Genomic DNA, 15,785 nt, shown 5'->3' with positions numbered 1-15,785 from the left:
ATGGGAGAGGAGCCCGACTTTGGTGGTGTTGGAGAAATACTGGCGTGGTAGCTCTGAAGGATGAACGACTCACCGAGGAATAGTCCGGTTTGCACAATTCATAGCACTTGATCGAATCACCCACTTTTTCTAGCAAGGAGGCAAGCACACAAGCAGAATCGAGATTGGCAGGGCGTTGTATCATGACAATGGATTTAATATCATCTATGCCACTTTAACCCACATAGAGGAATCAATGCTGAACATATCGAAAATAGTGCTCACAGCGTGTTTGCCACAACTTGGGGTGTTTGCCATCAAATTCAGGGAAATTTAATTTGGGCAATTTAGTGATGATGTGAAATGTTGTGGGCAATCGCAGTATGGAATCAGAATGCGGAATGCCGGATGTGTATGGAGGAATTGGTGACTCGACGATACATGTGATCGGGAGATGTGAGAGGGCGAAAGTCGACCCAAACACATGCTCCCGGGGAACTTGCTTCTCGTGGTGCTCCTGAGGGCCGATGGTTGGTGCTCCAACAGATGGGTGCGAGGCAACCACCTCAGGATGATGGAAGAGGCCCGGCGACGCATACACCAGATCCATCACCACCCGATCCATATACTTGTGAAGAACACCGACCTCGAGTCGGAGATTCTCCACCCACGAGTCAATCTGGGGCTTCTAGGACTCGATTGTCGCCGAGAGGTCATCGATCTTCTTCAACTTGTCGCCTAATGCGCCGTCGACGCCATCGAAGCGCTGTTCGATTGCCTCGAGCATCGAATCGATGATGAGCTTCGTTTGGGGATCCATGGAACCAAGCTTCTTATGATAACGCATGAAGTGGTCGTGGGCATCCAGCGTGACGAGGATGTGGTCTCTGATACTAGATTGTGAGGGCTTCTCACAAAAACTAGTAGGAATCGGAAGAAAAGCAAAAGAACAACACAAGAACATAAATAGAGACGGAGAGATGGGGTTATGGGTTTAGAGTTTCAAAGAGGAACTGTAAGGTTCAGATTCAAACATCTCGATTCGTCATATCTCTCTCCATTCTGCTGTCGGCTACTTATTCTCTCATCTCTTAAATGGGCCGTGCCTAAAGTTACTGTTGGATCCAATTTGGGCCTGAGATGAGTTGGTTCGGCTCAGTGGACGGCCCGATCTCCTGGGCCCGGTGTTCTCCTACGTTCCTTCTTCCTTGTCTTGTCTTGCGTCTTCCGGCTGGCGTCGCTCGTCTCGACCTCGACTCGTCCTCAGGCCTCATCACAACCAGCGCCGCCGCAGCACGGGCGCCGCCGCCGGTTCCAACCCGCCCGCTCTCGCCGCGCCCTACGCTATGGCCGCCAAGTGGGCCCAGAAGACCGTTGTCATCCCCGCGCAGCGCCGCGGCTGCCACCTCATCACCCCCAAGGTCACCCTCCCTCGGTCTCACCTGTTCTCCTTCTTACAGTACACGATCCCTTGGTTGAGATTGCCTTCTGTTCTTCCAAGTATTGCAGATTCTGAGGGAGATCGAGGGCGACCTGGCCGGGTTCAAGTGTGGGCTCGCGCATTTCTTCCGTATGTAGACACACACTCACACCTACTTAGCGATTCCTAAGCATTTACTTGTTCACTTGTTCTTGCTTAGATGACGTCAGTTGCTGGTCAATTGTATTAAGCGAGGGAGTTATCTGTAGAATATCACAGGATACACAAGACATAGGAGTGATGGAATTTGCTGAACTCGACTTCAATAGATGGATTAAAATTTAAGGAAAATTTTCTTTTTGCCATTGCTTTTGGCCCAAGTGATGGATCTTCTCTAAGCCATTAAGTAACTACTTCTGCCACCCACTTCCTCTTAGCATTTTTCACTTTTGCACTTCTTGTTGTACTTTCACAGTCACGGGCTTCTGGGACCATCTTCACCTGCATGCAACAAACATGACATTAATTAATTTGATTGCTTTTTTAGTTCAATAGAAACATTGCAATTACAAAGTACCAGAAATGTGCGGCCATCTTTTATTGTTGATGCATGAATCCTCCACTTGCAACCTTCTTGAGAACAGGAGGCCCTAAATCTATTAGGCTCGCTCTTTTTAGTGTCATAAGAAAATTCCTTTTTGATGGCATAATGTGAAAGAGCCATCCTAAATCCATCTATAGATGGAAATATAGTCCCTACATCCATGCTTAGGTTCTCCCTATCATAGTGTATCACAGGGTATTCAAAGTCCTCAGATGCTCTCACCCTATCTTCATCCTCCTCAGCTTCCTCATCCTTTTGTGGTATACCAGGTGGTAATGCAAGGTCAGGTTGTACAATAGGAGCTACATGTGGTGCAACATGAGCTGGTTCTGCAGGTGCCACAACAGCAACATGTGGAACAATAGCACCATGTTCGACAACAGGAACATGTGCTTCACTATATGAGTACATGCCCTCGTTATCTAGACCTACATGACCATCCTCCATGCCATCTTATGGATTTCCAGGAACCTTCTTCACTCTGGAACTGCTGGGTTCACTGGGTTTGCTTTGCTTGCTTGGCTTACTAGCTTCAACTCGTCGACTGGCCACATCAATTTGGCTTGGCTGAACCAAGCTAGGAGTAGGAGCCGTCGATCCCTCGGGCCAAATGGTAACATCTACTGTCTTATGACTAGAGTGGATGTCAAACATGTGCATCAGGTCAGCATCACTGTTAACATCACAGAATACCTTCTGCACACTATCAAAGTATTGCATGCTAGCAGCATAGGTTACTCCCCAAGGCCATTTGTCCCATATTTCCTCAATAAGATCACTGCGATTTGTCAAATCTCTGTCTACCGCATGCTCAATCAAGAAAAAGCTGTAATCAGCCCTACCACCAGGACACGCAACAATCCTAATCTTCAGCAGAAACACTGAAGCCTCATCCATCCTGAGCCAAAACACCACATCGAGCATGAATAAGCACGATATCTAACAAAGTGACTCCATGGATGGCATCTAGCAGATGGGAATCTTGAATACATACCGTTCCGGTAGCGCCTCCTTTCTCATCTTCATGACACCAGGACTCCTCTAATTTGGGGGCGATTTGCCCATGCCCGATTCCTTGCCAGTTGCGTGGGAGGCAAGCATGTAGCAAGGTCTCACCACCGTCTCATGTCACGCCATGGAGCTCACCGACGCTGCGCTCCAGGGTGGCCTGCGTCGGGGGTGGGTTCATGGAGGAGGGGCACCTCAGGTCAAAGAAGCTGCGACACCGAGGAAGGTAGCGGTGGAGGTGGTGGCGAGGGACCTGGCCAAGCTCTAGGCCATGGGGCTTGTTGCCGGGGACGCTCGATTTGGGGGTGATTCAGGGGGAGGGGGAGGAGGGGACGAAATTTCTAGGGTTTACAGTTTGGGTGTGGTTTGGTCGAGGCTCTTCTCGATGGCGTTGATGGGTTGCGAAGGGAAGAAGAAAGATGTCATATGTGCTAGACCCGCTTTCATACGCACAAAAATACTTGATCCCAGCGGCAGCGATACAGGGGCATTCTTGTCCTACAACCTGTCCCTCACCTCCAGAAAACGGTCAAAGCGCTCTGACCGCACGGCGATGGCAAACGAAAAATAAGGTCTGACGGAATGATGGCAAAAAGGAGAAACAGCATTTTTCAGTGGTAGAAGGAATAATTCGCTCCTTTTCAATGGCAAAAGGAAAAATTTCCCAAAAATTTATTATCCTCAAGGTGTATGCTAATAAGGTCACGATGCTTGTTCGTTCTACTCAGTAGAACTGTTGATATGTAAAAAGTTATTATGTGTGGATGGTATGTAGGGAATGGAAACTCAGTGCAGTCAGCTGGGATCTTGTTTCAACATGATCTGTAGTAGTAGCCCATTTACGATATCTTACACTGATGGTGTTTACAAAATAAGTTGGTGTATATGCGTCGGCAGCATTCATTAAATTTGTGGTATGCTAGCACAGAAGTTCAATATCATTTCATTGTAGCTGTACAATTGCGCAGGCAATCTAGCTACTTCATAGTGAAAGTTATGGAATCATCTTTTTGTCACTAGCAACATGCATGTAGATAACAAGTGTTCATTGTATTTTAGTAGTAGTGAAATTATTTTTCCTCTCTGCAGTGCAGCACACAAGCGCTTCCCTGACCATCAACGAGAACTATGACTCCGATGTACAGGCTGACACCGAGACCTTCCTTAACAGAATTGTCCCAGAGGTCAGCGGCCCGAAATTCTCTCTTCTTATTCAAAGAGTTATCATTAATGTTGCTTCATCATGTGTTAATTATTTTTCAGGGCCACAATGCTCCTTGGAAGCACACTATGGAAGGTTAGTTAACTCTCCACTGTGGTCTTTCAAAAATTCTTCACTGAACTTGTGAGTGGTTCATTGGTTTCTGGAGAGTGTACCACTCTTTTTGTGATCCGATCATGAGGCCATAAGAGTTCTGTTCTAATTGCAGGACCTGATGACATGCCAGCACATATCAAATCGTCAATGTTTGGTTGTGCCCTGACGTATGTGTTTCCTCGCTTCTTTCTTTCCCCTACATTTTGTCCGTCTACTGTGTCTAAAAATTAATGGTTAGGATCTTGCTCTGTTCAGGATTCCTATAACTGATGGATGTCTCAACATGGGTACTTGGCAGGTAAGGGAGCCGCATACCAGTTTCAAAATTTATATATGATATTCAAGCTTACATCCCAACTTTCAGTGGTAATATCAAGATTAGCTAAAACCTGTCAAACGGTATGAGCATAATACTCAGGGTCCGTTTGCGGTTGCTGCGTTGTGCTATGTATTCTAGTTAGTTAGAGGAATATTTGCCATTCCTAGTGATTTTTGCTGTTACAGATCCTAAAAAGATACTTCCAACTAATAACAACATCTGAAAATAGAAATAAATAAGCACTTTTGAAAAGCCACCGTAATGCCAAACGGAGCCTCATTTGAATTGTATAACAAACTGCTTGTATTGAGATTACCAAATCTTAAATTGGGATTCTGTCGCAGGGTATATGGCTTTGCGAACATCGTGACCATGCCAGCCCTCGCAAAATAGTGATTACTCTCAATGGGGTCTAAATTGAAGATCTTAAACGCTGGCAGAAGAAAGAGCGAATGCAATTTGGACTGTTTGAAGCACCTGCATGTAAAATAACAACCTTTTGTATCAAGTGTGCCATGTACTGACTTGTGAATCTCAAACATGGATGATGCTAGAGTTTTGAATAAGCTCACTGTTACTGTTTCCTATGTGCCTTTGGCCTTAGCCGACCATCCTGAGACTTTTGCAGTTTTAGCTGTGCCACTGCCATGATGCACTAGTGCTTTCCAGATCTGTCATACTTGTTTCTGGACTATACAGGTCGTTGTACTTGTGATTTTAATAGACCTTGTATATCCTTCACCCCTATTATCAGTACAACTATATCCAACGGGGACCTAACGAAGGTGCAAGGTTTCACGACTCAGTGGATTGCTGAATTTGTGCGGCTATGGACCGCAATGCGGGAAATACGGGTACAATATGACGCAGAGGCTGAGATCACCTGGAAATTGACAGGGCTTGGTGAATACACAACATCTTCCGCGTACAGAGCCTAGTTATTTGGCATTGTGGATACAAATTTCCAATTCATAATCTGAAACAGTGGGCTTCTTGAAAATGCAAACTCTTTTCCTGCTTGAGAACCAAAACAGACTATGGACCTTTGATAGACTAACAGCTCGATCATGGCCAATGTAGACAAGGTCCTGTGACTGGTCATCATCTATTTGCAGATTGTAGATTCACTAGACATTGTTTGGTCGACTATTGCAGATTCCATGCCTTATCCCCTTCTAAACCCGAACTCCTGGCAGCAAACACACTCTGTTCGTCATTGGTGGACGGCCCTGGCAATCATGCCGCATACCCCATTCAAAGGTCTCAAGTCTCTCGTCATCTTTGTCTGCTAGGAGATTTGGAAGGAGTGTAATGCCAGAACCTTCAACAAAGTAGAGCAACCAATGAGCTTTGTCGCCGGCCATATCAAAGATGAGGCGATGTGTTGGAATTTTGCAGATGCGCGGCACTTAGGTCGCTTTATGAGGGGAGAATAGATCCGATCCGTTCTAGGCTTTTGTCCTTTTGGTTTCCTTTTTTTCAGTTCTGTTCTTTTCACCTGTCGGGCATTCCTTATTAACATAATTCGGCAGATCAATTCGTTCAAAAAAATATCCAATAAGGTCCTTCCCTACTGTTGACCTCAAAATTTTCTGATCCTATCATTGGAATTTTCTAGAATTTTTTTAATGTACAAGGGAAAAAATAGTCACAGCATTATAAATGCTTCCTTGATCATAAGAGAGCATTTACAAAAGAACGGCTTCTGTAAAACATGTGGGAAGTGGTAAATCTCAGACATTACATGTTTGGAAAATGTTGTACCTGTGCTATTTTTAATACTTGCTTTGTTCCTTCAACGAGAAACAGGTCATGAAAGCTGTTGTTATGACAACAGATGATCAGTTAAAACTTAAAACAACAAAAGCAGCGGTTTCAGACGTCAAAATTTAGTCCCTAAAGAAAACAGCCAGATATGTAACCATAAAAGCAAGTTATTTAGTCCCTAAACAATAAAAGCACTACGTAACACTTACCTCTCTCATTTTTCCTTTGTGTATGGAGCAAGATATTTTTATGAATTGGAGCTCTAAATTAAGCCTGTTAAAAGGTGGCCATCATTCAGGCCCCCCTAATTTTAGAAGGTTTTTCCTTGTTGTTTGGACACCTCCTCTTTTCTCTCCTCTCCACAATCTGATATAGAGAGCCTGCAGACCTTAGCATTGGTGGGGGCGGAGAACAGCTTTTCTTCTCAATTTTGTTCTTGGAGTTTCATGTGAGGTACATCTCTCTCCTCAAAACTTCACATTTCAACTTACCTTGAATTTTCAAGTGTGGTGCAAGGTTATCTTCCCCCTTAACTAATTGATCATGTTCCTTGAATGATTTGATCCCCCCCTGGTTAGTAGACTTTTTCTCCGTTCCTTTTAATTTTCTTGCTCTTTACCTTGAATGCTCGTTTTCTTGGTTTATGCATGTCTGTTCTTTGTTCTTCAGTTATTGTCTGAACTCCTGAAGTACCAGATGATTCTATTTTCATTTGAAAAAACAACAATCAGATGATTCTCTACGCTGTTTTCTTGTTGAGAGCACGGTTCCTATGCATGCGTTTTCCAGGAGCTGACAGAACTGTGTTGTAACGCAGGGTGCTCCTCCTGACCAAATGGGAGCAAGTTATCCTCACATGTTTTTGATCCTCTTACTGCTTCATGGAGTCAATGCTGCTTCGAATCCTCCAGTGCCGAAATGGCAGACTCTGAGCGGTAATCCTACTTCATATTTTTTTTTCTGTTCCGTAGCTGATTTTGCAATCGAAATGGCTGTTCTTCCACTTGATCAGGATTCACCATTCTGATTTGCAATTACACTGCCATCTTTCTCAATTGCTCATTCTTGTGTCATCCTCTGCAGGTCGTCCCCCTCAGGTCATAGCTCGAGGAGGATTCTCTGGCTTGTTTCCTGACTCAAGCCAGTTTGCGTACCAGTTTGCCTTGTCAACCAGCTTGCTCGACGTCGCTCTCTTCTGCGATCTGCAATTCTCCAGCGACGGCATGGGCTTCTGCAAGACCGGATTGACCCTCGACAACTCGACTCTTATCTCCGAGGCCTTCCCTAAGATGGACAAGACGTACAAGGTGCACGGAGAAGATGTCCATGGCTGGTTCTCTCTGGATTTCACCGCGGACCAGCTGATTCAGAACGTTACGTGTAAGCAGAAAAGAACCCTGACTACTTTCTAACCGAACATTGCACGCGTGCTCTATAGCCTACTCCATGAATTAAGTTAGCAAGAAAATTTAGAGAATGGAGCTAGCAGTTTTGAAGTATATTTCAGTTTTGTTGTTGGAACTTGCATTTCACTGACTCGACGTGTTGTTTTTCGACGATCATCACTCAGTGATCCAGAACATCTTTTCTCGCCCAAGCACATTTGATGGCTCCTTGGGAATGTACATGCTTGGTGATGTTGTTGAACTCCGCCCCCCTCAAATTTGGCTTAATGTAGAGGTAAGTGTGCTCTCAGTGGTTTCACTGACATTCACAGGTCACCCACCGAGACTTTCCTCTTCTTATTACACCATGTCATCTGCATCTAACACGGCTTCATGTTCTCTTTTGCAGTACAATTCATTTTTTCAGGAGCACAAAATAAGTACCGAAGATTATATATCAGGACTACCACAAGAATTTAGCCTCGCTTACATATCCTCACCAGAGATTGCGTTCTTGAAAAGCGTGGGTAGAAAGCTCGGGAAAAGCAAGACGAAGCTCATCTTCCGGTTTCTCAATGAAGCCGTTGTCGAGCCTTCGACCATGGAAACATACGGGGAACTTGTGAAAGACCTGAAATCCATCAAGGAATTCGCGATTGGGATTCTTGTCCCCAAGACCTACATCTGGCCACTGAACAAGGATCAGTACTTGGCGCCATCGACTAGTTTGGTCAAAGATGCGCATGCCCTGGGGCTGGAAGTCTATGCGTCTGGATTTGCCAATGATGTCGCCTTGAGCTACAACTACAGCTACGATCCCAGTGCAGAGTACTTGCAGTTCATAGACAATCCAGACTTCGCTGTCGATGGTTTGCTCACGGACTTCCCGCCCACCGCATCTGGAGCTGTTGGTAAGAACTATTCGTCTATTCAACGTTGGAACCTGGAAGGAGCTAAAACTGATTTCCATGAAGAAAGTCTGAATGATTCATGTTGCTTTGGACATTACAGAAACCTGCACATTATGCGCTATACCATAGCAGCAGGTTACCATCTTTTGCTCCTTCGTAAGATAAGGATTTTTGCTTCTTTGCAGCTTGCTTGGCTCATTCTAAGGGCAATCCTCTACCTCCTCCCGGAAGTAAGCTATCAGTTCGTTACTATCACACGCTGTCAATTCGTCAATTTAATTGCCATCATTATCATCCTTCGGCTCACTGATCTCCCTACAAAAATTTAGAGGACAGCAGGCCGCTGATCATCACCCACAACGGCGCGAGCGGCGTCTTCCCCGGCTGCACGGACCTCGCGTATCAGCAGGCGATGAAAGACGGCGCGGACATCATAGATTGCACGGTTCAGATGTCGAAAGATGGGGTGCCCTTCTGCATGCCCTCTGCCGACCTCGGCAGCTGCACCACCGCGGCTACCGCTTTCATCACCAAAGGCTCCACCGTCCATGAGATCCAGAACAAGTCCGGCATTTTCTCGTTCGACCTGTTGTGGAGCGAGATCCAAACCTTGAAACGTACATGAGGAACATATCTTAAGTTGCTTCTTCATATGTTCGTAATTATCTTAAAAAATGTCAGGTCATATATGCGCATACGCTGATAACTTGTTTCTTTTTTCTTTCATCTGAGCAGCCGAACTTGTCGCTCCATTTGCTCAGGCTGGCCTGAAAAGAAATCCTGCAGCGAAGAATGCCGGCAAGTTCATGACTTTGCCCGGATTCCTAGACATGGCTAAGGCCAGCAATGTCTTCGGTATACTGATCGACATAGAGGTAATTAACATTCAGTTCATCCAACATTACGATTGTTTCCTTCGCCCAGTCAGTCAGTCGAAGCATTCTTGTGCCGGATGCATGCAGCATGCTCCCTACCTCGCGACCAGAGGACTCGGCGTGGTGGACGCGGTCACCGGCGCGCTGGCCAACGCCAGCTACGACAAGGAGACCAAGCAGCAGGTGTTCATCCAGTCCGACGACTCGTCGGTGCTGTCGGCGTTCAAGAAGTCGTTCCCGGCGTCGAAGCGGGTGCTCAGCATCGAGGCCGAGATCGGCGACACCTCCAAGCCTTCGGTAGACGAGATCAAGGAGTTCGCGGACGGGGTGAGGATCCGTCGCGGCTCGGTGGCCCAGGTCACCGGCTACTTCCTGACGCGGTTCAGCAACGTGGTTGGCAGCCTGCACGCCGCCAACATCACCGTGTTCATCGGCGTGCTCAGGAACGAGTTCATGAACCTTGGGTTCGACTACTTTGCTGACCCCATAGTCGAGATCGCCACGTACTCGGCGGCGGTAGTGGCCGATGGGCTCGTCACCGACTTCCCTGCCACTGCAGCTGCATACTTCAGTGAGTATCTGTCAGCCTGATGGAACATTCATGAACAGTTTCAGATTACAGTTACAGCAGAGAGTTTGTTAGATCAAGAACTCCAAATTTGTCTTAAAATCTGTTTGCAGTCCACAAGTTTCAGACTATTTTTTTTACCATGTATGATTTGCAGGGAGCCCATGCAGTGACATGAGCCTGAACCTGAGCTACTCGATCCTGCCTGCACAACCTGGCGCTCTGGTCAACCTGGCCGTCCCCGGCGCGCTGCCTCCGGCGGGAGCGCCCGCACCGATGCTCGAACCCGCCGACGTTCTGGACCCGCCACTGCCGCCTGTTGTCGCGGTGAGCACAGCCGCGGCGCCAGCTGCGACGGGGGCCGCTGACAACAGCACCTCCGCGGCCAGCTCCAACGCCGGCAACAGCATCTTAGTGGCTGGCATCGTTGCCCTCTTGTCCCTGAGCTTCCTGCATTGATCCTCCCTAGCTTGGTGACTGGCATTGTACTACCACATGTTTTCTTCGTTCTCTCTCTGTTGCCCTCCTCTTCACATCCTCAAATGTACTGTAACATAATGTTCTTTAAATAGATATACATTGCCATTAACCTACACAGAAATACAGATCAGAAAAATTTAACCCTGCCCCTCTGTACATCAAAGGTGTATTTCTGTTATTATCTGACTCAGTATAATTTACTATTTGGCATTTTGAACCAAGAATTAACGAGGTAAGAAAATCGATAAAAATCAATTTTTTTAGATAATGAAAGTACAATTCCCGACCTTTATATCAAGCAAAAAATCATAGGTGCAAAGTCTCTAATGATACAACACAATTTTTTTCTTTTTTTCTATTTTCGAAGGGTAAATTCAGATAACTTTGCAAAATCTCTATGATAAATCTCCTTTTTGGTATGACCCTAATGAGAAATCAAATAGTAAATAAAAATTAAGAAGCTTCTATTACTTGCTGGGTGGTGGCAATGAAAACCCAGTTTTTTACCAGTGGGGTCATGGTAAAAACATCGGCTGGTTAAATTTTTTTGACTATATTTGTATTTAAGTGAGGGTTCAATTCCTGGTCATTTTTTTTTAGTTTTTTCGCACAACTTTGCACTGCCATGTGGGTCCCATGAAAATTTTTGGGAAAAATCATTTGGGCTTGGCTAGAATCCAACCCCTGACCTCTAATTTCGAAGGACAAGGTCATACCACCACACTATTAGCATAACTGTGCTATGTGTTGGTTCTTTGTCCTATTTATACCTTATTTTGAATATGAAATTTGGTTGGTGCGTTCGAGAAATCCGAGAAGATTTTGAAATTTCAGGTTTACCGGTGACCACCGGTGAAAATTATTTACTAAAAATGTAAACTTTGGTTGGTGATACAAGGGCATATTCCATTCGATTCCAGTGCCCATCATGCCATCATGGCATCATCCTCTGCAGCCACCGGAGCAACCTACTTGCCGCCACACAAACGTACACTGATGCTGATACACACGCCACCATCTCCTCCTCCTCCTCCTCCCATGGCGACGGTCGCCACGCACTTCGGCTACCCTCCACCGGCGCCGCCTCCTCGCTCCCGTCCCCGCCGCCGAGCCGCCTTACCCGCCGGAGCGGCACGGGGTCGCATTAGGAGGTTAGGTTTTCCTGGAGCCTCTTCTGGTAGGAACGATAAGGGGTTGGGAGCAGTGCGTAGGGTGTTTTCTATGGTAGCCTTGTAGTCTTATTATGATCTCGTGACTACTTTTAAGGGTGTTCGTAATCACCTTGTTTAGGTTTGGGGCTTGCTTAAGTGAAAGAATGGTGCTTTTTGGGGAAATTTATTACAATGTGCCTTATCCTGCTTGGTAGCTTATTATTTACATTAGGTAGCTGATAATTCTTGCCGACAGAAACAGTTTGCGCAACTTATCCTGCTTGGTCTCCCGGACTGCAAATGCATCAGTGTCTGGGGCAGGACCTTCTGCCGGTGGCGAAGATGTGAATGAAATTATTGATGCAGTGGAAGTAGAACCCACTACCCCCGGTACGTCCTTCCTCGCAAAAGTGGCGGTTGCTATCGGTGTCGCGGCCACGGCAACTGTGATTTCACTCTTCATGAAGCAGCCTTCATCGGGTCCATCTTTCAGTCTGCCGCAAATTGTTGACGCTTCCGTGCAGTCTGATGCAGCAGCAGCAACCATTGGATATACATTTTCTCTGTTTGGGAAGAAAGTCATAATTCCGGAGTATACTCCAGGGTATGTGAAATTAGATATTCGTGGATTATCTTTCTGTTTTACCTGTGATAAATGTGGTGGTGTTACTCTTGAAATGCATAGATACCGAAGTAAATAGTTGATATTGTTGATACCTCCTGGCCGACCATTGTGAGATGCAAACTGTATTTCTCCATGAACTGTAATCCATAACCCTGGTTCATCCACTAGATCGTGATTGAACAATAAGATGTAGAGCTGCATTTGCTTTTCCAAAGCATGTACTATTCCCCATATTGATCTCAGGTCAATTCTTTAAAACGACATCATCTTGCCTTTTTCCCCTCTGAGAGGTTTAGAGACCTTACCATTTATCTGGCAATGGATGTTTCCGCAAACATTTCCTTTCTTGCCGTTCTTGAGTTTGTTAATTACCAGAAAATCACTAATTAGTTGAGGCAAACAAGTACATCCATGATTTAATTCTGTTTTTTTGTCCCTTCCTCTTATAGATTAAATTGCTTAGCATTGACAATTGTGTAGTATATTCGAGTATATTTGACTTAGAATATATCTCAGTGAGAGTTGTTTTCATGATTTGGGACTTATTCTTATCTTTTGAGTTAATATATTGTAGTTTAACATCTAAGGCATCGTGATTAGACATAATTATGACTGACCAAATTAAGGACCAGATATTTTTCCTTTTTGTGAGAATTTCTAGCATACGTCTAATTTTTTTCTGACAACTCTTAGACACATGTTACCGGTGGACCTGCCAAATTAAGTGCTAGATGATTGTCATTCTTGTGGAATTTCTAGTATATTTCTTTTTCTGAGAGCTTCTCACCATGCGTCATCAAATTATATCATATAATAATATGTCACTAGATTTTGCGACCAAATATTAAGGATAACATATCTAATGACGTGCATAACCACCAGGAGCAAGTTTCTCTGAAAACTAACTTTGCTATAACAATCTCAAGTCTATCTATGGTATCATGCTAATTGAGGATTGGAGAAAGTTCATGAACCACATAGGTTAAATTATAAATACAAATAAAAAAAATGGTAAGTTCGGTAACCATGAAATATAATGCTGTTATATTTTCCTCCATTTTTCTAATATATATTGGATTGCTGATAATTTTCTTCAGGTGGGTCTACTTTTGGTTGCTAATGGCTGCTGGATTTGGACTGTTTATCAGCGAGGAAGCTCTAAATGTTTGGGTCTGTCCTTTGTACTGGTACCTTCAATTTTACCATGCTCAGCTAAATTTCTAACTTTATTTTACAATCAATTTGTTTGTGTTGAGAAGCATAATCTGTTTTTCTTCATAATGTAGGTTGGAATTTCTTTAGCACGTACACTTTGTTTGGATGGAACCTGGCAATCTCTTTCTAGCTCATTCTCGGCGAATGCATCTTATATAATTTCTACAGTGTTATGGGTTTACTGGTGTGTGCATCCTTGTCCTCGATCTCTAGACTATAGTGCCTTTTGTTGGTGAATACTAACAACAAACACTGTGTTATATTATTTCAACTATTGAGAACCGAGTGATAGCTCGGTTGGTAGAGCCTCTAGTTAAGAGGTCACCCGGGCTTGAACCTGGGTGCTTGTAGGTCATGTGAGTGCCTCCCTAAAGGGTTCGGTACCCCCCTTTCTTAAGACAAAAGCCAAGGGGACATCTTCTCCCGTGGTTGAGTTTTTTTATTTATTTTTATCTCAATTCGTCCATTCATGCAGGGGTGTTTGTATTAGCGACATGATCCCATTCTATCTGGGGAAGTTTTTTAGGCAAACTAGAGCATCTGAAGACATAAGCAACAAGGTGCGAAGTAGGGATTTATCTCAGTTTTTCGTACTCGCTGATTAGTTGTTTAGCTTATATTATACATCTCCATTTTTGCAAAATCATGACATCAAGTATTCTTGCCTTAAGTGACATCTAATCACGGTTCTCCTTTTAGATTGGAATTGGCAAGGAGAAAGCACTAAGCATATCACGAGGGGTACAAAAGTATGGGAACCTAATTGGCTTTGGTATCTGTCTGAACACTCAGAGTTCTCTCAAGAATTTGTAGCTCTGAGTAAAAGAAAGTGGGAACCTCTGTAGAGCATTTCATATGCATTCAATGCACTGACGCGTCAAAGACAAACTACATGGTTACGTTTGTTTAGCACTTAAAATTATTTATGTCTATGTTGTTTACTGCAGTTGAGCGATTTTCAGTTGGTGTTCGGAATCCTACAGCATTTCTAGCTGGCGCATTGGTTTGTTATCTGCTCAACTCTCAGTTATGTAACAAATATATTGCTCACGAACGGTTTGTCTTTGACATGTTTTGGCTATTATAAACAGGGTATATCGGCAGACTGTTTTTTTGCAGGAGTTTGTTGTGGTTGTCTATTTACTCTTCCTATTCAGGTAATCCGACTTTCATGTAGTTCGGATTAGTTCTTTCATTGTAACTTCTAAGGTGTGGGTTTAGCTACAAGAAAGTTCACCGCAAATTGTATAACTACTTGATTTAAGAATACATATCCTCATCGTTTTTTAATGTGCCAATATATGCTCACCTTACAAAATTAACATTCATGCCTTATTGGGTGTTTGACACCATTATCATCTCTAAACATGTTGAATATACCGTGTCTGTTTCCACTGTTCTTCAGGAAGCTTGCCACGTTTACATGTACTATTCAATCTTTATTTCGTGACATAACTGATGCTTTTCGGCAGTTAGCTGTTAGCTAGTTACATCAACAAGAACATGTCGCTCTTTATTTTGTGACACAACTGGTGCTTTTCTGCAGTTAGCAGTTGGGTTTTTCCTCAGAGAACGGCCTGTCGTCGCACTCGCAAGCGTTGCAGCTGCCGTGGTACCTCTCACCCCACAATTCCTCTCTTTCCCTGCCCCCTTCTGACCCAATCATGTTTGTCTCGCAACCAGGGCATCTGGACCGTGTTCCCTTACGCAGCTGCGGCATGCACGGCGCTGTTCCTATACCTCCGTCGAGGCAAATCCAGCAGCTGAATGCAATGATCGCGTTCGTGGCGCATGGGCATTTCCTTGATTTCTAAACAGCACAGGCTTGTACATTTTTGAAGATTTTTCAATCAAGAAGGTTGATTGATGTATACATTTTTTTCTCTCCTGAAGTACAGAATAGGAATTATTGCAATTCAGAGTCTTAGTGTACCAGTCTTCCATGCTTGCCCCGAATTGATACAGAGATCCTGAAATTCAGTGTACATGCCACCATTTCCTCCTTGTATAAAACTCTATTCTTGAATGAATGCCGGAGTTTCGACCCTACAAGACACTGGTTCTTTTGCCCCGTAATTTTTCAATCTAGTAACGCTATGTTTGGAACATGAACATTCTTCTTGACTGCAATGATAATTGAGCTGTTTCTTATTTTTTTTG

The 15,785-nt window shown here is 44.4% G+C and overlaps 1 protein-coding gene across 1 annotated transcript; it reads left to right on the top strand.

Annotated features, from left to right (window-relative positions):
- Nucleotides 1-1,178: 1,178 nt before the first annotated feature.
- LOC133918526 (glycerophosphodiester phosphodiesterase GDPDL7-like) lies at nucleotides 1,179-15,677 on the top strand. The gene is made up of 21 exons (XM_062362431.1): nucleotides 1,179-1,400; nucleotides 1,489-1,549; nucleotides 4,101-4,195; nucleotides 4,275-4,308; nucleotides 7,499-7,795; nucleotides 7,986-8,095; nucleotides 8,210-8,711; nucleotides 8,897-8,941; nucleotides 9,041-9,328; nucleotides 9,447-9,586; nucleotides 9,674-10,157; nucleotides 10,312-10,485; nucleotides 12,095-12,389; nucleotides 13,508-13,580; nucleotides 13,697-13,809; nucleotides 14,101-14,185; nucleotides 14,325-14,397; nucleotides 14,573-14,628; nucleotides 14,717-14,782; nucleotides 15,172-15,237; nucleotides 15,309-15,677. The coding sequence occupies exons 1-21, from the start codon at nucleotides 1,326-1,328 to the stop codon at nucleotides 15,390-15,392; spliced, it is 3,216 nt and encodes a 1,071-aa protein (XP_062218415.1). The 5' UTR covers nucleotides 1,179-1,325; the 3' UTR covers nucleotides 15,393-15,677.
- The last annotated feature ends 108 nt before the right edge of the window (nucleotides 15,678-15,785 follow it).

This window comes from Phragmites australis, chromosome 5, assembly GCF_958298935.1.
Source record: "Phragmites australis chromosome 5, lpPhrAust1.1, whole genome shotgun sequence".
Taxonomy (NCBI): domain Eukaryota; kingdom Viridiplantae; phylum Streptophyta; class Magnoliopsida; order Poales; family Poaceae; genus Phragmites; species Phragmites australis.
This window is presented reverse-complemented; position numbering and strand designations above follow the sequence as displayed.